This window comes from Carcharhinus amblyrhynchos, chromosome 26 (genome assembly GCF_965287045.1).
Source record: "Carcharhinus amblyrhynchos chromosome 26, sCarAmb.v2.hapA, whole genome shotgun sequence".
NCBI classification, from domain to species: domain Eukaryota; kingdom Metazoa; phylum Chordata; class Chondrichthyes; order Carcharhiniformes; family Carcharhinidae; genus Carcharhinus; species Carcharhinus amblyrhynchos.
In genome coordinates, this window is record NC_137349.1 from 25392768 (window position 1) to 25415730 (window position 22963).

Consider the following 22963-nt stretch of genomic DNA (forward strand, 5'->3'; position numbering starts at 1 on the left):
AGACTTCTGGTCCTTTGCAGCTCAGAAACCAGGAATGTGTGTTTCCCAGCATACCCAAATTTATTCTGAATATTTTGTGCATAATTCCAAAACAGACATTTTCTTACTGAGGAAAAACCACTGGCGCTGATGGCATAGTAGTAGTCATTAGACCAGTAATCCAGACACAGGGCAATGCTTTGGGGACCTGAGTTCAAATCTCACAATGACAGATTGTGAAATTTGAATTCAATAAAAGCCTGGAATTAAAGTTCAATGATGACTATGAAATTTTGTCAATTGGTGTAAAAACTCATCTGATTGAGGGAAAAACCTGGCATCCTTACCTGGTCTAGCCTAAACGTGACTCCAGATCTACAGTAATGTGCTTGACACTTTTAAATGCCCAACCAGTTCAAGGGATGTTAGGGATGGACAATAAATCGCCAACCAGCCACGCCCACATCCCATGAAAGAATTTTAAAAACTCCAGAATTTGGCACCTTACCGATGTAAACAATGTACTAATCATCACTGGTCACAGTAGTAGGACAGTTCCAAATATTTATTCTTCATTGGGCTCCAGATCTCAACCACACAGGTTCCTTAACGTAGAGAAAATTGGAGTCATTCCCATCTTACTCAGGGATGACTCAGCATTCACACTTGCTGAGGATTGGGAACACATGGCTCATGCACTCAGCATATGCAACTAGCAGTAAAAAAACTTTTTATTAAAAACCCATTTATTTTGAAAATTTATAACAAAACTAGATACATTAACATGAAATCGGTCTTCTGAACTTATTTTCTGTACAGAAATAACCTGAACAGCAACATTTCAAAGCTTAATACATTTGTAAAGTTACTACACTGAAAATTTATACTCAAATTCATTTTTCTCTAAAAAATTCACACCGCACTAAAGATAAAAAGTAACAAATTACCTAGTTTCTAATCTCAACATTTAGTTTTCTTTTAAAAAAGTCCCAGAGTTTATAAATATCCATTTTTCAATGGGTATCTAGAACTAATTCCATAATATACTGTTATAATACAAAGAGACTGTTGACCGAGTTTATACAAATATTTGAAAGCCATTTACTTTCCTCTTTATAGGGTTTTTTGCATTTGTAATTAAAAACTGAACAACCTTTTTCAGAAAATCTGGTATACCTGTAGCAAAGCTCTTGGTATTTTTGCATTTCTATTCAACTGCTGATGACATTTCCACCAGATCCATTTTAGAGAAACATTAGTTAGCAACAAGCCCAGCACTAAATGTTAAACACCAGTAACGTGTCGGGCAGTTGCAACTACAAAATATACCTTAACTGTAGTTGTGGAATAGATTTTTATTGAATACTCAGGTTTCTGAAAAAGACAGCTTCTTAAAACACTTCTGCTCACCACTCTTGCATCAGTTCTGTTGCTATGGAAATGCCAAAACAATAAGTAGTCAATAATGGAGACTGGGGTTTAAAAAAAACACATTTCTGACAGATTGCACAGGCTGTCTTATCGTACGCTCTGATACACAGCGACAACTCAATAATCCCAACCACATTTAACAAAAACATTGTCCGCTGGACCAACTACACTATAAGGCACAGTAATGGCATAAACTCCAAACTGAATGCAGTAAGTTTGAGATAAGTTTTTCTAATAATGTATAACTGCTATCCTTAGTGATTGTTATGAACAAAATGAATGCCTACCACAAGAATCACTTAGGCGAGTCAGCCTGCTTTTTAGTTTGAAGTCACAGCATTCTACCAGCTAAGGCTATGGAGCACGTGCATCCTTCAAAATAATTAATGATTTAGGAATGCCAGCTACTCAAGCTCCTTTGTCACTCTTTGGAATACCAATCCAGGGAAGGGGGAGGGGGGGAGTGGAGAAGGGCCAAAAAATACAAATACTGGTGGGAAACTCCTTGCCAAAAAAAAAGTAATGTTCTGTTAGGAGGGGCACTAACTGATTCTTATGGGAGTTAAAGGGGAGAGATTACAAACAAAACTCACCACTAGCCAAGTTTTCATGGTATAACTTTGGTTCAACAGTGGCAACTCTGACCAATCTAAGGCAACGTTCCAGATCCCCCAGCAATCCGATGCTTTATCCAACGTGTCAGAAATGTCATAATCAGTTATAAATGCACTTTTAAAACAAAACAGCTCATGAAATATATTTTTCATAAATATACATCGCCATAGCTACAGATACTGCCTCAGAGGAATGTCACTTGATGCGAATATCAACCACAGTCACAGTCTGTACATTTATTGGGCTCATTGATCATCAAGATCATCTTCAGTATCCTCATCCTCCTCATCCTCTTGGGTCCTCTTTCGTTTCTGCCCTTGGACAATTTCTGGAGGAGAAGAATTTGTTCAAACACATGTAAGGATATAAAGTTTTGGTTAAGTGACTATTGCAAGTGAAAAGTAGAGATGGAGAAGTATTTAAATTACATCAGGACTATCTGGGCTTGACAGGGTAGACGTTGGAAGGTTGCTTTCCCTTGCTGGAGAGTCTAGGACCTGAGGGCATAATCTCAGAGTAGGGCGTCACCCATTTTAAGACGAAAATGATGAGAAATTTAATCTCTAAGAGGGTAGTGATTCTGTGGAATTCTTTACCACAGAGGGCTGTAGAGGCTGGGTTTTTTGCATGTTCGAGGCTGAGATAGGCAGATTTTTAATCAGCAAGGGAATCAGGGGTTATTGGGGTAAGGCGAAAAAGTGGAGTTAAGGATCATCATATCAGATCAGTCATGATCTCATTGAATGGCAGATCAGATTTGATTGGCTGAACGGCCCACTTCTGCTTCTACGCCTTATGGTCTTATAGAAGGGATCAGGAACATTAAAAGTAAGATACAAACCAATTTGCTGCGCCATAAGTTAATAGATATAAGGTTGATTGCCCATTAACATAAAGGTGCTACAGTAAGATGCACACAATGACTAAAATAGTTTCAAATTAATTACTATGACAGAACAGAATATTCAGTCCAATTGATCATCTCAGGGGGCCTCAGCATTAAGGAGCATTGGCAGTCATTTTGGAATGATGGATAACAGAGTCTAGAGCTTTCCTTCTGACCCTACTGACATCAAACTCTTCATTTCATTGTCTCCTCCCACAAACTGCTTTACTCATCCTCAGCCCCCTGACTACCAATTAATTCTTGTCATTAAACTTTTGCCTTAAATCAAATTTATTTCTTAAAAATTAAAATGGGCTGTATCCGATTTTCTTGAAATGCATTCCTGGTATTCCTTTAAATAAAACTCTGAAACAGTACTGAAATATAATTGGTAAATAGGACCAGAGTATAGACAATAGACTGAATAGCATCTTTCTACCTGGCAACCATTACATATAAATATGTTGCTTATGCAAAATACATAGGTCTTTGACTATTATTCAAAATAGTATTTTTGGTACGAGTAATTTCAGTTAATGAAGAAATATGGCAGTTTATCACCAATTCAAAAGCCTTGTGTGTGATCTAGGCAACTGCTGCAGAGGCTGTTTAAATGTTACAGGTTGCCAGAAAAGCAGCACCAAAAATGGCAATAGGAATCATGGTTGATGGACAAGAAATGTGCACATGCAAGCAGATATGCATGTTATTTTCAATGATCAACTTGTGCAAATTATTAATGCACATACTTAAAATGTTTGTTTGTAGAAAGTCAATTTATGTAGTCGCCTCATTAAATGTGAAAAAGTGGATGTGCCAGTATATAAATGTCAAGACTTATTTTCAATATATTGGGATATGTTAACTTGCAGTTGAATATTGGAGGTGAATTGAGGAGGTCAGGAGGAAGAACTTTAAGGAAAAAGGAGGCAACAATAAAGCCACAAAGAGATAAGGATTGTGAATAGGTAGTGCATTAAAAATATTCATAAATAAAAAGTATAGCTGGGAGTTGCAAGACCAAATGTGAATGGGACAGAAGAAATTAGATCAGTTACGATCAAGAGGCTGGAAAAGATCAATAGAAAATCAGAATTCTGAAGAGACAAAAGCTATGCAAAACTTCAGGTATACATTAAACATTATTCAGTATTTGGATTTTATATACATCTTTTCTGCGTTGGTTAAACTAGCGAAGTGTTTTGTGAAGCTTACCTTTGCATTCCTCATCACCATCTTCAGCTTCTTCATCCTCATCATCCTAAATGAAAAACAAAATGAAATCAGTTTGATGTTTCAGGCTCAACTGTAACTAAACAGACTGACTCAATGCTTTCATACATTTGGATGCAAATATTTATGAATATAACCTACACAAAACAAAGTCTGATTACTTGTGGACTTGAATGCTTATACACCTGACCGCTAAGAAGTCGATGCAAAGATCAAACTGCAACTGGACTCAATAATAATTCCTTTGCACGTACCCATGACTAATTTTAAGAGAAGAAAAAGGGGAAACAAGGTGGAGAGTGAAAAAAATCAAATCAGGTGTTTTTTTTAAAAAAGTAGTTTGTCACTTACATCTTCATCTGCACTATCTTCATCTTCGTCATCATCATCTTCTCCGTCAAGTTCATCTTCATCCTCCTCATCCAATACATCAAACTCTCCCTCTTCATCATCATCATCCTCCTCCTCTTCAACTGCAGCAATTATACAGATTAGTGAATTAATTCCATGCAAGACCTTAAGGCCCCACATTTTAACCTATGCATTTTTCCACTACCAAAACAGGATCATAGAAGCAGACAAAAAAGTTACACATCCAAGTGTTAAGCGAACGGAACAAATATATTGAAAAATAAAAACATTTAAAGAGAGAAAAACAGACAAGACCACACACAAATAAAACATTTATATACAAAATATTTTAGATGACTGTATTTATACCAAAACTACTTTGTACGTATAAATATTATTGTGACAAGTTATAAATAAATTAAAATAAATAAGAAAAGTCAAGTTTTACTGAGGTTGACAATCAATAGGTGACTCCTATAAGTTTAGCTTACAAATAAATATATATTTGAAATTTCTGTACTATCAAACAGTTTGTGTATGGTAATCAGATGTCTCGTACAAATTTCACATTGTACACTTAAACGCTACTTCATTGTTCATACAAAAATCTAGAGTTAAGCAAATTGGTAGATTTCAAGCCTACACACTGTTATCATCTTGGAATACAGCAATACGATTTGAAGACTGGGGAGCACAAAATTTGGACCTTCTAACAAACTCTGAGATGAAATACCTCTATCTATATTTGCCAAGAAATTACTTTTGCAGCTAAGAACAGGGAAATATTTCCAAAAGCTTATCAATAATTTTAACATTCCACTATGAGTATTTAACTTTTTTCAATTACATTTAATAATTCACATCATGAGTATGTCACTAATCCAAAAGGGTTAAGTAATCAAACTGGAAAGGTTACTGCCTTTGGAACATATTTCATTATCACAATGGCATTATCATTCCATCAGCAAATATGTCAACATGTCAATTAAGTCAGCTTTAAGACTGAGGAAAGTTGCAGGACTCCCTTTACAAAGTGGGACAATTGAAGCTATCTGGTTACCAGATTAACTAATTTGGCGATACAATATTAGAGGAGCACTTCAGGCTTTGCACATTAACAGCTTAGATCCATGTGGGAAAACCTACCATCCTCATTTTCCTCATCATCGTCTTCCTCCTCATCATCATCTAAACAGTCGCCATCTCCTTCCACATCCGAATCTGGTGCCTCCTGGTCATCTTGGTCGTATCCATCAAGGTACGTGAGCTGGGGGAGCAGCTTGAACATGCTATCTCTGTAGTCATTTAAGTTAGTTACTTCACAGTTAAATAAGTCAAGACTCCTCAGATTCAGAAGTTTCTTCTGTTGAGTAAGAAAATAAATTTGAGGATTCTGCAATTCTGTTCAGAAAACAGCAAATTATAGGAAGAGGACAGGAGAAAGATATTAGATATTGTTTAGTTTGGCTATATCTCTTCAAAGTTGAATATCATTTGCATAGAACCCACAGTAACAATTAATATTTTGTAACCAATACTCCATGCAGCCCAAATATCAATTTATCCTCACACCTGGCATCTGAGTGGACAGAATCTGACTTCTGTTTCACACAATTTTTAAGAAAAATCTATGGCGATGCAAATTAAAATGGAGGACTCCCCACCTCAAATTTTAAATAGCAAGATTCTTTCGATCACGGGCTAATTAAAGGCTTTTAGTCAAGAGATTTGGGGACAGTTTACTTAAAAAAAAAGTTGCAGAAAGAGTTTTACTGTGTTACTTCAGCTCAAAGATTTACATTGTGCTTAGGATTTCAAAACTTTCCAAGGCATTTCAGCCACAAAATGGTTTTGAAATGTAGTAATTGCTTTAAAGAGAATCCTATCTTCAAGCTACATACTATGAGAGGAGACTTCAAGAAGTGCATTACTCAAGAAAAAACAGTTTATGGACAATCTGCATCATTAATTGCGAAAGCCTTTCTACTGAAGAAGAAAAGGCGCTGGAGTGTGGTGGATTTTCACAGTAACTTCATTGCAGTGTTAATGTAAGACTGCTTGCAACACTAATAAATAAACTTAAAACTAATAGCACCAGGCACCTGTTATAATGCTTTGTGGTACATGTCAGTAATTTCAAAACAACAGCATGGATACAATGGCATTTGAAACTTAAATTTTATGTTTGAGTTTAAATTTGAGGGTTACAGCATGAATTTGAATGATGGGGACCCTCTCAAAGCCTTCAAACAATTTCCAGTGGATCTGCTCTTGGCCTTCTCTGCTCCCATGCAAATAATTTCTCCTCAATGATAGTTTCTGATCCCAGTATCCTGATTTATTTGCATTTATTCCTAAACAGATATGTTTTATTATCTCTTATAACATTAATGTCCTTTCTATAATGAGAAACTCAAACTAAGGCCCAATTGATGCTTTTGTACCATACCTCATTGTTGCAGTATTCTGCTTTTTAAAATGGATTTATCCAATTGCATTATCGAAGAATGGCATTTAATCCCATACATTTATCTGTTTACCCACACCCTTCAACGTTTTTATATTGAGTACACACCCACTCCTTGTTTTTCAAGCAACGCCCATTAACTCCAGTGCTGCAATTCCAGTTCATCAACTTTCCAGGTCACTTTTTTTTTTACACATGCACGCTCTAAACAAGACTCCTCTTAGATATTTTAGTGAAAACCTGTTAAAGTCTTATACTAGCACATCTGCCATACCTGCTCCACTATCTACCCAATTATCCATTTCTTCGCAGTTTAAATTTGTTAAATGTGACCTGCCTTTTTAACAGGTCAATTTTTAAAAAATGCTCATGAATTTAGTCTAGTATCGTGGATCCAAACACAGCTGGCATTTGGCTAACTGGCCTACTGTAAACTTGTAATGCATTTCTTTCTCTCTCTTTCTGCATGAACAGACTCTAAATTGGCTAGTCTCTAGCCGCTCTCCCCAAGTTCAAAATTTGCTCTGAATTGCTTCAGGTTATATTAGTCCTCCAGTATAATTCTATCTCTCAGGCTCTCACTCGGTCACAATTCTAACTACAAGTCTTTTAAGTATGTTTGTTCTCCTTTCTCTCTTTCCCTACTGCTCAACGCCAAAGTAAATCACATCATCTCATTAACACAAACAAGAAAACATCAACACCCCCGGTTTCACCATTTAAAAAATCTCTTCTTTACCCAAGGAGCCAAAATGGATTCGGAAATTTAAATTAAGGTTCTGTTAAAAAGAGTTCAAATCCTGTTCCACAGACCAAAACTGTCTGCTAAAATGCTATTGCCTTAGGCCATAAAGATGACATTTGCAGAAGCTCAGACTATGAAAGAATCTGCGTTCAAGTTAATGAATATTATTAGCCATAGCGGAAACAAGCAGTTAGCGTAGATTAAATGAACCACCAGGTGCCAAGTGTACATCGTTCCACATACAAGTGTTGGTGCCTGATTGTCAAAATTTGGCCTGAAGGCATATAAGGTTAGAAAGTTTATTTATTAATCACAAGTAACATGGCAATGAAGTTACTGAGAAAATCCTCTAGTCACCACACTCCTGCACCTGTTTGGATACACTGAAGGACAATTAATGCACTTAATCAGCACGTCTTTTGGAAGGAAACCAGAGCACCCAGAGGAAACCCACGCAGGCACAGAGAACGTGCAAACCCCGCAGACAGTGACAAGGTGGGAATCAAACCCAGGTCTCTGGTGCTGTGAGGCAGCAGTGCTAACCATTCTGCCACTTGATTATTTTCTAACCATCACATTATATTCCAGGCATCCAGTTTTAAATCAGGGTCACAAGTCTCCAATGAAGAGAGCGGAGAGTCCTGAGGAAGCAACTTATTTCATCTACCAAGGCTTGTTACTTCTTAAAATTATAAAATATTATAATCAATAATACTCAAAGCAAAGGTGTGTATGTTAACCACATGCAGCTTCCTTCAGACTCAACTGAATCCAGGTAAGAGAGTCTGGTCCAGGAGGCTGGGCTGAGCTGAGCTGTCACTGGCTCCAAGTGCCCTTTCAGAATATCCCCACTCAATATATCACTCGCCAACAATGGATAATTGTTAACCTGTAATAGCCACAATTCTGTCCAGTTAAGTCTTGTTGAGCTGTATATATTATTCAGGGTTTCATCCCTCATCTATAACTATTTCTTACCAAAGGCTCCAGAGTGTTGATGTCCTTGATTTTGTTTCCACTGAGGTTTAAGTGTGTGAGGCTTGGGGTCCTTTCTGCCAGAACTTCAAGACCTCCAGATATCCTGTTATCACTTAGTTCAAGCTGAAAAATTAAGATTGCAATGTTTGTAAATCACAATGCTGAACTATTTTGTAACAAATTAAAACTGCAGAAAGCCCTGGACCTGTGCCGCTCACAACAATACATGGACAAAGTAATCTTTAAAATATAGTCGGTGGGCAGACAGTAAAGAGCTGAACAATTTCATTCCAAAATAGTTTGCACATACTTTGGCTTGTCAATAGGTTCATAGTATAGTAACTGCAAATTACAACTAATTGAAGACAACCAGAAACCAAGGGCCGATTTTGTGTAGAATCAGGCAGGTTTATAACCAGGTTTGGTTAAATTGATGATATAAAAGGCCACCTTTAAAATGTTTAAGAATTGCATCCAAGGAACGAAAGCAAGAAAACAAGTTGGAATGTGAAGGAAAGTAGTGTGTTGAATCTCAGGAAAACGTTCATGAGGTCATGTCGATGTTTAACCACATGGCGAACGTTTTATCACAATGTCAGGTTACACTGATGGCAAATATGTCAACTGTAATTGCTAGGATAAGGTGACTAAAAATGATAAAAACCACAGCTTGTAATTATCAACAGACCACCATCTCCAAGTGAGGTTAAACACCTCAGATAGATGGTATTCTTTTGCCTACAACAACCAATCTACGACACAGCTGAGATTTTACATTGTGCTTGGATCAGAGAATAAGACTGAAAGCTCCAGGTTAAAATCGTTTCATGTTTAAACTGTAAACAAAATTGTACAAAGTTGTTCTAAATGTAACTCTTATAGTGCTTTAAGGAAATCTAAGCTAACTGACGTTGAAGTGTGAAATACAACATATTTGTATCCACTTTGATTATTAGTTATCAAACCCTTGATATTTAACCTCAAAAATACTACCATGTACACCATTAAACAAAAGAATATAACTGCCGTTGATTTTATTCTTGATGAGGGGCAGTTAGGAGCTTTATTCAATGTTGTACTGTTCCTGTGTTAAATAATTAAGATTCAAATAACTACTAATACATTTTGGAATAGGTTCAAAGGGAAAATGAGATTGGCATGCTTTAAGTCTCAAACATCAATGGTAACTCCCAGCTGAATTCTGTAACGTGTACATATCAGAAGGGAAAATAATTATCGAATACCTTTCAACTAATGTCTCTAACACAATTCAGAATGGCCACTCTGGCACACAGGACCAGGATCTGAATTTCACAAAGTAATTGGGAGCATTACGAAGCTCAGATCAGTCTAACAGAGGCAGCAATGTTGAATATTTTATAAAATAATTTACAAGACAATTAATAGAAGCAAATATTCTAATTTATCAAATTATAAAGTACAATTGATTGAATATGAACGCTGGCCAGAAAAACAAGAATCGAAATGAAACTTTAAACAATTTTGTCCTTGCTGCGAATGTATTTTAGCCAAATAATAATCTACTTGAGTTGAATGCTCTTTATAACTTTTGGATGCAGTCTGCTCAAATTTTAAAGCAACTGGATACTGTTTTTGAAGAATTGCCAACTGGGACACAGCAATCAACTGATTAGTGTCCTTGCCACTGGACTAAACGTCCCTCCCATTGCACCAGTGATGCAGTATATACTAGCTACAGAAAGCATGACACAAACTCGCCAGCAGCAGCATGTCATGGGAGCATTATCACCAGGTCAGATACCATCCTGACAGGGATTTATTTCACCGATCCTTCAACATCACTAGGTCAAAAATTGCAGAATTCCTCACTTGGCACAATGACTAGGACTGCCATGGTTCATGGTTGACCGTTAAACGTCACCACCTCAAACTAACCTAGGCTGGGCAATAAATGCTAGCCCCACCTACACCTTGAAAATAAAGATACAGTACCAAAAACAACTAATATAACGTAAAGGAGTTAAAGAACCATAATATGCAGATTAATAATCTACTATAACAGAGCATCTGTGAGGAATAGCTGAAGGATATTCCATGAATCATTTAACACTTTTCTATAATTCCACAGTTGGAATTGAGATTCGCAAATTGAGATTTACTATCCACAAAGATTATAGATGTTTAGTACGAATTTGAATGCTAATGTAACTGCCTAAATTTAGTTTCCTTCAGTCCCTGTCTATTATCCGGTCCAGTTTATATTAATGACACAACCAATCACCTCAAGAATAGTCACTTCTAAATTATGCATCCAATGCCAAATAGTCAGAATGAAAGATGGCGTCAGACACAGGTGTATTAACAAAGACTATTTAACTGACACATCTATGATTATCAGTCACTGCCATCACAATTAATCACAAAGAGCTATAAATGTTCAGGCAGATATTAATTGGAAGTTTAAATCATTACAGATGTTTCATGAGTGTACTATGGTATGTTCAGCCATTGCTGTGTAGCTTTATAACCACGCTCAGAACTCAAAATCACCCTAGTTAACACAACATAGTTATTGGAAAGCTGTCCACCAGGAAGATTGCGCCAAATTCATTGCAAGTTGACACAGTAAATCGGCAGTGTTGCATTTGTACTTGGACTTCAAGGATAATCAATGCTACCTGAAAAATGAGAGTTTAAATTCCTACCTTTCTTAGTTTATTTAACTTTGGGAGATTTGACACAGATGTCAGCATTACGTTGATCATACTGAGAAACTCTAAGCTCTCAAATGCTGCAGACAGTCCCTCAATCTTGCCATCATTTGACCTGCAGTTATCCAAAACCAGCTCCTTAACCTGCAAGAGAAAAGCCAAAGATAAATGCAGCACAATGTTTGCAACTTGCAAAAGTTAAACGTAAATTTTATTTAAGCTTTTAATCTAGTAAGGCGCAGCAGAATTTTTCTGCAATATTACCTTCAGTGTATTGCGTTAGATGTCTTTAAGGCCTATAGGTCCTTGGCATGGGAGGAATCACAGTAACTTATGGTTAGGCGAGAACACTAGAAATTGGAACGATACCTTGGCCCACGAGCTTCTTGTAGTGTTATTACTGAATGAGGCCTGCCCTAGGATGACCTGCCCTATTAAATCTAGCCACCTTTCTCCTTATGTGCCCGTGAACCCTCCCCCCCCACTGCACTGGAATCAGGTATCTGGTGAAGGTCAGGATTAAAATCTGGCAGAATATGAAATCCAAACCTTTGTTTGCCCCATCAAACTGGATGCATTTGTAGACACAAGGGAGGGGGGAGAGAGAGAGAGGAGGAACGAGGAGAGAGAGTGAGGGAGAAATACCGCATTGTTACCCTAGGTTTAATGTTCTAGGCTCGCTATTGCACCCACCGTGTGCCTTTGGAATTGCATGCTAGAAGCAGCTAACATTTCTCAGATGCAAAGACTAAAGAAAAAGTTGGCAGAAAACAGTTTTAAGGAGATTTAGCCCAATGTCTAGGTATCTGCAACTCTGTTCAGTGCTTTATTGGGAATGTATGGGGCTGATTGATGTGATCGTTGTCTACATTGCCCTCTGCTGGTAACTGCAAGCTCATGTTCAAAACGAATTTAAAACAATGAAATTCAAAACTGGTAATACATTAATTATATTTTGACAGGTTATCTATAATTTGGTGGCAGAAGTTTTGACAGTTATGATAGTGAAAGTCATCGGTGACCACCCCTCCTTCATGCTTTTGATAATTATCACTGATGGTAAAGTAAAGTGGAGCATGAGAAACAGAAGGGGGGAACAGAGGGTGTGTGGCAGCATGTATACCTGGAGATTGCAAAGGTACTTTGCAGTAAAGCTACCAAATCAGAAAACCTACTGAGAGAGCTGGGAGCAAAGGACTTTGTGTGTGGCTGTTGGGTAAGTTGCAGTGGAAGCTAATGAGAGTTAGGCAATGTTAAGCAACGAAAGGAAGTGGTCTATGTAATAAACTGGACACAGCGAAGGATGAAAACCCAGGGTGAAGCACCATTCTAGGCAAGAGGCACAGGTAAGAACCAATAACCTTTTATTCTGCCACAGGAAATTAAGGTTCAGCACTGTTTCACATAGGAAGTGAACCACTATAGATGTAACATTAAAGTCTGCATCTTTTCCTATCAAATGCCCATTGACAAATACCACTGTGTTAGACAAACTGTAGTGAATTCTAGGTTCATCGGTACATAATGAGCAAGATTGATTTGTGATGAAAGGGGAAATTGTTTCAGGGAGGTACAGTGACCAGTCACTGGGTATCCCAGAGGAGAACACAACCAGACAATGGATCTGTCTCTTTTCAAAAGTTGCTCACAAGTACCTGGATTTTAGAAAGAACTTGCATTGCTCAAGATCCGAGGTCAACCCAAAATGCTGCTCAGCCACACAATGTAAAGTTGCAATATGGGGAAACAACAGTCAGCAGAGAAAGGAGCCAAAGCAGTCATGAAAATACAGGGTCAAATAAAATATTTTTAGTAGTGCAGGATGCTGGCTAAACATTGGCCAGGGCGCCAGAATCTTCATGTTTTGAAAAGCCTCTGGGATCTTTTATGTCCTTCTTAGAAAGTAGACTGGGTCAGAGCTTAATATCTCACCCTGAAGAAGTAACACATGCAACACTGGTATTTCCCCAGTGCTGCACTTCACCTGCATTGTGCACTTAGGTTTTGTAGCAGCTTTTGAATGTATGACCATCTCACTCAATGAGTGAGCTACTATTGAGCCAGGTCCGACATGGACCAAGTCTTTAAACAGACACCAAACTCGGAATATTTACAAATTCGAAGTAGCAAGCATGCCACAACCTGTCCTGATAAACTCTAACTCCATGAAGCCCTGGTCTCAGTACAATGGCCATCTGAAGTCGGGTACAAGAACAGTCACATTTAGCCATAACTCAGCACCTACTTTAACTGGGTGGCAAGTTGCTGCTGAAGTTCCACTATCTACAACTGTGGGCACGATACGTGTGCCCATGCTGTGGTCAGGATGTGGTAATCGACAGACATTTGGATAGAATTGAGTCATGCTGTTTACTTTACTGTCCCAAAGTAATTCTGGTGCTCGTACCCTACCAAGAACAATGCAACTTATGTGTCTGATACAATTGCTAAACGACTTTTGAAGAATAATTACTATTGTTTCGTAATCTTCTTTGGCAGGTATGGTTGAGAATGTTGTCCTGGTTCAATAAAGTCATTGAAACTTTTATATCTACCCAAGGCTAAGAACAGGGCCTTAGCTCAAATGCTGCACATAACAATTTCAACTTGTGGTTTAAGGCATGATCCTACATCCACTGACAGAGGAAAGAACAGACCCTCTGAGCAGGCTCTCAAACACATCAGTTGTTTAAACGATCAATGATGAACATCCTCCAAGGTGACACAGATCCATAGCAATGCATTTAATGATTGAACAGCTACTCTGGCTCGTTAATGAGCATTTGTGTGTCTATTAATATCCCAGATTCCTGCCCAGTGAGGGCCTCGATCCCACGTGCCGGAATCCTTTCTAGAGCTTCGGATAACCTGGTTCTAATGTGTACTGTAGTGTGGTCTGGATTAAGTGAGCATTAGGAAGATTCTTGGGTGTTCTCTGCTAGTAAACTACAGTGCTACCTCTGCACATATTCAGGGATCCTGTAACCCTGGCTGTTAGCAGGAGCGTGTCATTCAAGCCTGCTCTGCCAGTGAATCAGAGCATGATTGAATAAGAGCATGACCATGACATTAACTCCACTTTCCTACCCCCTCCCCCAATAAAGAAGCTGCCAGCCTCTCCTCATGGTCTTGTCTGTGCCCAGACAGTAGTGTGCAGTGCCCGTCAGTATACTGAATACTTTTCATAGCTGGTAGGTGCCTCAGGGTACAGAATCTCAGACACCAGTAACTATATTTTGATTAAATGTAACGAGTTCCTATGGGAAATGTGCGAGTAGTCGACACCGCCAAAAACAGAAACTGCATTCATAGATTTCTTATTTTAGTAGCTTGCTTCAAAAACTCAAACACTGTGGTGGGTTTCCACATCATCAGATAACCCGTGTAACCTCCCCCAAATCCCACACGAGGAACTCATTGGTCAATACTGATCAGTAGGCCCCAGTATTAATCTAACTTATCAATCGCTAATCATTGTTATATCCCATTCTTGGCTTAATCACGTTTTCCTCACTAATGAACCGAGCCAATGTATATTTCGCAGCGTAGAAATATACTGCACCAAGATAATTATTCCAGTGCCTGTACCAGTTTTGCTGGTTTATGCTATTTAATTAAAGAGTCCATAAAGTGCAGCTCATTTGTCTCCTTTTTCCTCTCCCAAGAAAGGCTAATCCTCAGCAACAGTTACTTTTAATGAACTTTAACCATGAGGCCTGAATGTCATCACTGCAAAAGGATGACTTGGAACATCACTCCAAAAGAACAAAGAAAACCATAGGGGCGGGTGAGAGGGGCAGGGGTGTGAATCTTGACAATTAAAAACTTAAATGTTTATTTAAACTGCCAGAACTGTGATTTTTGGGGGGGGGGGGGGGGGGGGGTGTGCGCGCGCGCACGAACGCGCTCTGGTGCTACTTTTCACACAAGAGAATATATTCAATTAAAGTCCGGTAGTCATGTCCACTTTCTGTAAAGATATAAAAGGATTGAGTAAACATTTCTGGTTATTGGAGAGAGGGGTAACATCTGTTTATTTGAGAGAGTAAAACTTATCTGTTTATTGATAGGGGTAACATTTGTCTACTTTTCTGGGGGCAAACACGGACATGTATCTGCTTGTTGGGGGGGTAATATTCATCTTCCTTTGGGGGGTGGCGGTAACATTTACCTGCTTACTGGGGAGGGGGGGTAACATTTACCTGCTTACTGGGGAGGGGGGGTAACATTTACCTGCTTACTGGGGAGGGGGGTAACATTTACCTGCTTACTGGGGAGGGGGGTAACATTTACCTGCTTACTGGGGAGGGGGGTAACATTTACCTGCTTACTGGGGAGGGGGGTAACATTTACCTGCTTACTGGGGAGGGGGGTAACATTTACCTGCTTACTGGGGAGGGGGGTAACATTTACCTGCTTACTGGGGAGGGGGGTAACATTTACCTGCTTACTGGGGAGGGGGGTAACATTTACCTGCTTACTGGGGAGGGGGGTAACATTTACCTGCTTACTGGGGAGGGGGGTAACATTTACCTGCTTACTGGGGAGGGGGGTAACATTTACCTGCTTACTGGGGAGGGGGGTAACATTTACCTGCTTACTGGGGAGGGGGGTAACATTTACCTGCTTACTGGGGAGGGGGGTAACATTTACCTGCTTACTGGGGAGGGGGGTAACATTTACCTGCTTACTGGGGAGGGGGGTAACATTTACCTGCTTACTGGGGAGGGGGGGTAACATTTACCTGCTTACTGGGGAGGGGGGTAACATTTACCTGCTTACTGGGGAGGGGGGTAACATTTACCTGCTTACTGGGGAGGGGGGTAACATTTACCTGCTTACTGGGGAGGGGGGTAACATTTACCTGCTTACTGGGGAGGGGGGTAACATTTACCTGCTTACTGGGGAGGGGGGTAACATTTACCTGCTTACTGGGGAGGGGGGTAACATTTACCTGCTTACTGGGGAGGGGGGTAACATTTACCTGCTTACTGGGGAGGGGGGTAACATTTACCTGCTTACTGGGGAGGGGGGTAACATTTACCTGCTTACTGGGGAGGGGGGTAACATTTACCTGCTTACTGGGGAGGGGGGTAACATTTACCTGCTTACTGGGGAGGGGGGTAACATTTACCTGCTTACTGGGGAGGGGGGTAACATTTACCTGCTTACTGGGGAGGGGGGTAACATTTACCTGCTTACTGGGGAGGGGGGTAACATTTACCTGCTTACTGGGGAGGGGGGTAACATTTACCTGCTTACTGGGGAGGGGGGTAACATTTACCTGCTTACTGGGGAGGGGGGTAACATTTACCTGCTTACTGGGGAGGGGGGTAACATTTACCTGCTTACTGGGGAGGGGGGTAACATTTACCTGCTTTATTGGGGGGAACATTTATCTACTTATTGGGGGCAATAAGTAGCTGCTTAGAAGAGGTTTAACATTTGCAATCCATATGCTGAAATAAACGTGTCTGTCTTTTTAATGGGAGATACACGAAGAGTGAATTCTTGGGGATTTGTTGTTTTAAGAGAGAAAATTTCCTCCCTCTCCAGACGCTGAGGAAACGGGGGGAAAAGAGGCTGATTTTGCGCCGTGAGTGGAATTTAGGCGCAATCCTGGCGCAGTCTCCTCCTCCCCCACCCTCACTCTGTAACACGTGGAGGGGAGGAGGAGGCCGAGGCCAGCTGCAGCTCCCTGGGGCCCAGCCGGACTCCCGGGGCCCGAGTTGTGGGCGAGCGGGAAAGCGACGCAGTTGCCGCCAACTAAGCGCCGGTGCGGCCCGGGCCAGCAAGGAAAACGTGAAGCCCGCCGCCAACTGGAAAGGCCCTGGCCACCGCCCCGCCCGGCGGGAAATTTAAAAGCCGCCCAGAGGTTTCTCCCTCTCCCTCCCGCCTGCCCGGCCCGGCCATGCGGTCCCGGGGAAACCGCTTTCCTCCCCACCCCCCGCCTCTCCCTTCACCCCCACCGCTCCCCGGCTTACATCGGCCGGAGTCCTGTTCCTCAGCTCCAGGTTGATCCTCTTCTTCATGTCCATGGCTCTGTGGGGGACAGGGAGGGGGTGGAATGGCCGCCGCCTCAAACCGCTTTCAATGAGAAGCAAACGAACGGAAAACCTGCCTCAGCTCAGCTTGCTCCAACCGCGCCAAACTGCCGAAAGCTCGGGCAACGAGCCGCAGGTCCGCCCAAACCGCCGCCCCCACACGGCGCCCAGCACTACTGCAGCGACAATTCCTAGTTCGCCCAAACCGCCGCCCCCTCACGGCGCCCAGCGGCAATTGCCGGTCGCCCCAACAGGCACCCAACGCTACTACAGCTCTGACTGCGCGTCAACTCAACCGCTGCCCAGGGAAACCCGCTAAGGGCGCTCAGCACCACTGCAGCGTCAACGGCCGGTCCGCCCAAAACACCGCCCCAGCAGGGCGCCCAGCACCATTGCAGCTCTGATTGCGGGTCCACTCAACCGCCGCCCATGGAAACCCGCAAAGGCAGGTGGCTCCGTCCAAAACGTCTCCTCCTCAGGGCGTCCAGCGCCACTGCAGCCCCGACGACGGGTCCACTCACTGCCACCGCCGCCCCGTCGGGGAGCCTAGCGCCGCTGCAGTTTCGACTCCGATCCGCCCGAAACACCGCCCCATCAGGGCGCCCAGCGCTACTGCAGCTCTGGTCCTCTCCGACCACCGCCTCCATCAGGGCGCCCAGCGCCACTGCAGCTTCAGCAAGCGACGCCGCATGCAGCGCCGCCTGGGGTCTCTCTTGTCTTTGGAGCGCAACCATTGATGACTTTTGGCCTTGGGGGTGTTGGTACAGAACAACATGATTAATAATTGAATTATCACTATCTAGTTTCTAAAATGTTCTGAGACTTGAGGGAGTTTTCATCCGCCACAAACCGGTCTCTGAGCAATAAATGACCCACTCACTCCACATCACCCTTCAGAATGTGTTCACTAATGAACAAGACCCTTCACGTCCATGAGTTAGCATGAATAATGGCATTGACAGCCTGGCTTTGACTCAAATTCTACTCTCTCTACCTATTTCTAAAAACACTTTCTCCTTCTTTCAGCATCTCACTTTGTTCCATCTCTCTGAATATTCCATTAATGCCCGTGTTCTCTATTCCGAATTTCTCCCAAAATCTCTCTATACAGCAGATTTACATTGAAGAATGAGAGTGGATGGGTGGGATTTTACAGCCTCACTTGACCCGAGACCAGAGATTCCTGCCTGATGCCAATGAACCTTCCCGTTGTCTGCCCCTCGCCTGCTTGGATTCCCATGGTGGGCAGGGCAGTAGAATTCCAGTGATAGAGTCATAGCGGTATACAACACAGAAACAGGCCCTATGGCCCAACTCACACATGCTGACCAGGTTTCCTAAACTGCACTAGTCCCATTTGCCTGCGTTTGGCCCAGTCCCTCTGACCCTTTCCTATCCAAGTATCTGCCCAAATGTCTTTGAAATGTTGTAATTGTACCCGCCTCTACGACCTTCTCTGAATCTGATTGTTTTGTATAAACTTCTGGCAGGGCTGGACAGATTGGATATAGGGATGTTGTTTCTTCTGGCTGGAGGGTCTAGAACAAGGGGTCACGGTCTCAGGGTACAAGGTAAGCCATTCAGGACTGAGATGGGGAAAAATTTCTTCACTCAAAGGGTGGTGAATCTGTGCAATTCCCTACCACAAAAAGCTGTGGAGGCCAAATTGCTGAATATATTTAAGAAGGAAATGGGTAGCTTTCTAGACCAAAGGCATCAAGGGTTATGAGGAGAGTGCTGGAGAATGACATTGATGTAGAGGATCAGCCATGATCATGTTGAATGGCTCATTGGGCCAAATGGCCTACTCCTGCTTTAGATTTCTATGTTTCTATTGTCACTGTCAAACTCCCAAATGTCTACAATCTGACTTTCCATATTCCATTCTGCAGCTGTCAATTTGGCCCACTCACTTCCACCTTCATACAACTGTCCCCAGCTATCTTCCATTCTGATTGCTTGTCCTGCTTTGGCTTCTATAAGTCTCAGCAAATAATTGAACATACCTGCTATACAACTGGATTAGTTGATCTGGCACTGTCAGGCCAAACATTAACAGGCTTCGCTTTTCTCAGTGAAAACCAGTTTCTTCAGGATCGTTCTGGATAGGAAAGCTCCTTTTCTCAATGGTTGTCCTTCTCTTGGCTCCTCTCTCCTCACTTCCAAGAACCCAGTATCTTGTGGCCCGTGTTTTTTACCCCTAAGATTAGAACCATCCATTAAGTGACCTCTGGTGCTTCCCCACCCATGTCCTTTCCCATCAAGTCAATGGGACCCTGAACTCTTGTCTTTCCCTTCCTGCTTTCTTGCCCATTTTCCATCATGCCACCTCTGTGGTCATCTCACCTCCCTCTTTCCCACTCCCATTAAACTGCTGACCACTCAGCTCTGCCCCAGGATCCCATGTTGGCAGACATAAAGGATTCCTCCTGCTTAGGTACAAAACCGCTGTCTGTAACCACTTCCCACCCCTTCTATCTGCCAATAAAATATCTTTGATTCTCTGCTTTGGTAAACCATCATCTCATAACCAATTTTCTCTTAAGTTTGCCTCCCAAGCCTTTGTCTCCCTTCTTTACAGCTCTATATTCGAATGTCTTCAAATCAGGGCCAAGAATAATCAGATGTTTGCCCTGCTGCATTACTGAAACCAACTTAAAGTGAAATGTGACATTTTCTGTGACTATGTTTATGACATCCCTCCTCCTTCTTCTTGCAGCCTTTGAGATTATCAAATTATAGAATCCCTTTAGTGCAGAAGGAGGCCATTTAGCCCATTGAGTCTGCACCGACTCTCTGACAGAGCATCTTGCCCAGGCCTACCTCATCTCGGTAACCCCATGCATTTACCTCACTAATACCCCTAAACCTACACATCTTAGGACAGTAAAGGGCAATTTAGCATGGCTAATCCACCTAAACCTACACATCTTGGGACACTAATGGACAATTTAGCATGGCCAATTCATCTAATGTACACATCTTGAGACACTAATGGAGAATTTAGCATGACCAATTCACCTAACCTACACATCTTGGGTTACTAAGGGGCAATTTAGCATGGCCAATCCCCCTAACTGACATATCTTGGGACACTAAGGGGCAATTTAGCACGGCCAATCTTCCTAACCTACACATCTTTTTCACAAATGTCTCTCTCCTGTCATCCAGATCTTTGGGACTACTGTTCGATTAGTTCCATTATTACCTATTGGTTGTAACAAAATTTAACACCAGCTCTTTTCCTAACCCGGAACCCCCAAGAGTTTACTTTCAACCTCCACTTTCTCACTGACATGGTGAGACATGGAAAGCATGACCCCTGTTTCAACCCTTGACATCTGTGTTTTGCATGGATGGGAATTCCCCTCAGGTGAACAGAAGAAAAATGGGATAAGTGAATACCTTTGAGACGTGGACTTGATGAATGCCAGAGAAGAAGCAAGATAGTGCCAACTGCTATAATGATAATGAACAAACTAAACTTTGCCCCGTTCTATCTATCTCCTGAGCTATCGCTTCAGGCAGGGCCAGTATTCACAATGTCTGTCTGACCCTGAGCTGAGTTTCCAACCTCACATCCTCTCCATCAGAAATACTTTGCCTTTGCTATATTGCCCACTGTGGCTCCTCCATCGCTTTGTAATTTTGAAAACATGCAAGTGGCTGGAATCAGCACCATTCTAAGATGACAGCAACAATAAGAGTAATCCAGACAAGAGAATAAATAACACATCGGCCTGGCAATTTACTGAGGGTCACTCAATAAAATGCTAACATAATTTTTTAGTTTTTGCTGAGTGAAAATGATAAAATGTCACAGAGAAAATTATGTCATCCACCTAGGGTGGGTAAGCACATTAATTTTAAAAATAATGTGAACATATAAATTGAGAACAAATGCACATTTATGAATGGAAAATTCAAAAATTGTGTATTCAAAACTAACTCAATTGAAATTTTAGTTATTTATTACAGATGATTACATTAATATCATTGAAAGGTACAGTATTAAGGAAGATTAAGGATAATGGCAATTAAAAGTTGAATGGTGATATATCGATATACAGAGGATACAGAGACAATTATAAATGTAAAACAAGTTATGGTGAGTTCTAAGCAGCTGATCTTGTATCCTCTGAGATGATAGTACGGACGGAATTGTGATATTCACTTAGAGCAGCCTATTAGTCTGATTTTGGGCAGCAAAAGACTGGCCTAGTGGCATTGTCACTGGACTAGTAATCCAGAAACCCCGGATAATGCCAAAGGGATCTGGGTTCAAATCCCATCATGCCAGATGGTGAAATTTGAATTCATAAAAAAAATCTGTAATTAAAAATCTGATGGTGATTGTGAAACCATCATCAGTTGTTGTTGAAACCCATCTGGTTCACAAATGCCCTTTAGGGTAGGAAATCTGTTGTCCTTACCCAGACTGGCCTACATGTGACCCCAGACCCACAGCAATGTGGTTGACTCTCAAATGTCCTCTGAAATGAAGAGCAGTTAGGAATGGGCAGTAAAAATGCTGGCCCAGCCAGCAACGTCATCATCTCACAAACAAATTTAAAAAAAGTCCAAATACCAAAACAGGGCAAGTAAAGCTTTGCAGTAGCAGAAATTCAGATATCACAGGAGTAATGGACCAAAAGTGGATTACAAGCAATTAAATCGACAAGGGAGAACGAGGCCAAACAGGCAAAATGAGCCAGGCCGAGGGCCCTGGAGATCCAAGCTAGGAGATCTTCATGATGATGTTGCTTTTTTCTTGTCAATGTTCAGAAAATGTTAAAACCTGTTATATGTTGTTTGTGGCACGCACCCCTTCATTTGAGCTATGTCACTATATCACTATGCTTAACACTTCTGCCTCTAGATGGGGCTTCACTGGCTCCAGGAGCTGCAGATCCCCACACCAGTACCTTGCAGCATCACTAACGCGCTCTGAGGGAAACTGTGTTCTGAATTCCTGTGGGCAAAGCCATTGGAGATGCAATGAGGCAAAACAAAAAAACACAAACAGAAAACTACAGAGCGTGAAGGAGTTACCGATTTGTCTGAATCTACTGTTATCTGAGCAAGAGGTTTAAATGCCATCCGGGACCTGGCACTATGAAAGTACTGAAGATGTGTATGCTTTAATCTGTTGGGAACTAATTTCTATTTAGAGTTCCTACGGTGCAGAAGGAGGCCATTTGGCCCATCATGTCTGCATTGAATCTCCGAAAGAACATCCTACCTAGGCCCACCCCCCCTGCCATCCTATCCTTTTAACCCCATGTATTTAGCATGGCCAATTCACCTAACCCACACATCTGCAGACTGTGGGAGGAAACTGAGATGTGCAGGGGATGTTTTTCACACAGAGAGTGGTGGGAGCCTGGAATGCACTGCCAGGGGAGGTGGTGGAAACAGGCACATTAGCAACATTTAAGAGGCATCTGGATGGGTGCATGAATAGGGACGGAATAGAGAGATATGGATCAAGTAAGGGCAGAAGGTTTTTTTTAGTTTAGTTAGGGGATCATGATCGGCACG

At 41.5% G+C, this 22963-nt stretch overlaps 1 protein-coding gene across 1 annotated transcript; it reads right to left on the bottom strand.

Annotated features, from left to right (window-relative positions):
- Positions 1–529: 529 nt before the first annotated feature.
- On the bottom strand, positions 530–17956 carry LOC145358487 (acidic leucine-rich nuclear phosphoprotein 32 family member A-like). Its single transcript, XM_080212577.1, has 7 exons — positions 17363–17956; positions 11373–11522; positions 8686–8808; positions 5642–5858; positions 4496–4617; positions 4127–4172; positions 530–2353 (listed from the first exon to the last, which is right to left on the bottom strand). Exons 1-7 carry the CDS (start codon positions 17414–17416, stop codon positions 2271–2273), a joined length of 795 nt encoding a protein of 264 aa, XP_080068703.1. The 5' UTR covers positions 17417–17956; the 3' UTR covers positions 530–2270.
- Between the last annotated feature and the right edge of the window lie 5007 nt (positions 17957–22963).

Bases quoted from the DNA above. Each gene is read 5' to 3' on its own strand.
- LOC145358487 (XM_080212577.1), bottom strand. From the start codon at position 17,416: ATGGACATGAAGAAGAGGATCAACCTGGAGCTGAGGAACAGGACTCCG. The intron at 8,809-11,372 runs GTAGGAATTTAA...TTAATTTTTCAG, and splicing joins AGTTAAATAAACTAAGAAAG to CTTGAACTAAGTGATAACAG. The intron at 2,354-4,126 runs GTAAGCTTCACA...CTTCTCCTCCAG, and splicing joins TGGTGATGAGGAATGCAAAG to AAATTGTCCAAGGGCAGAAA.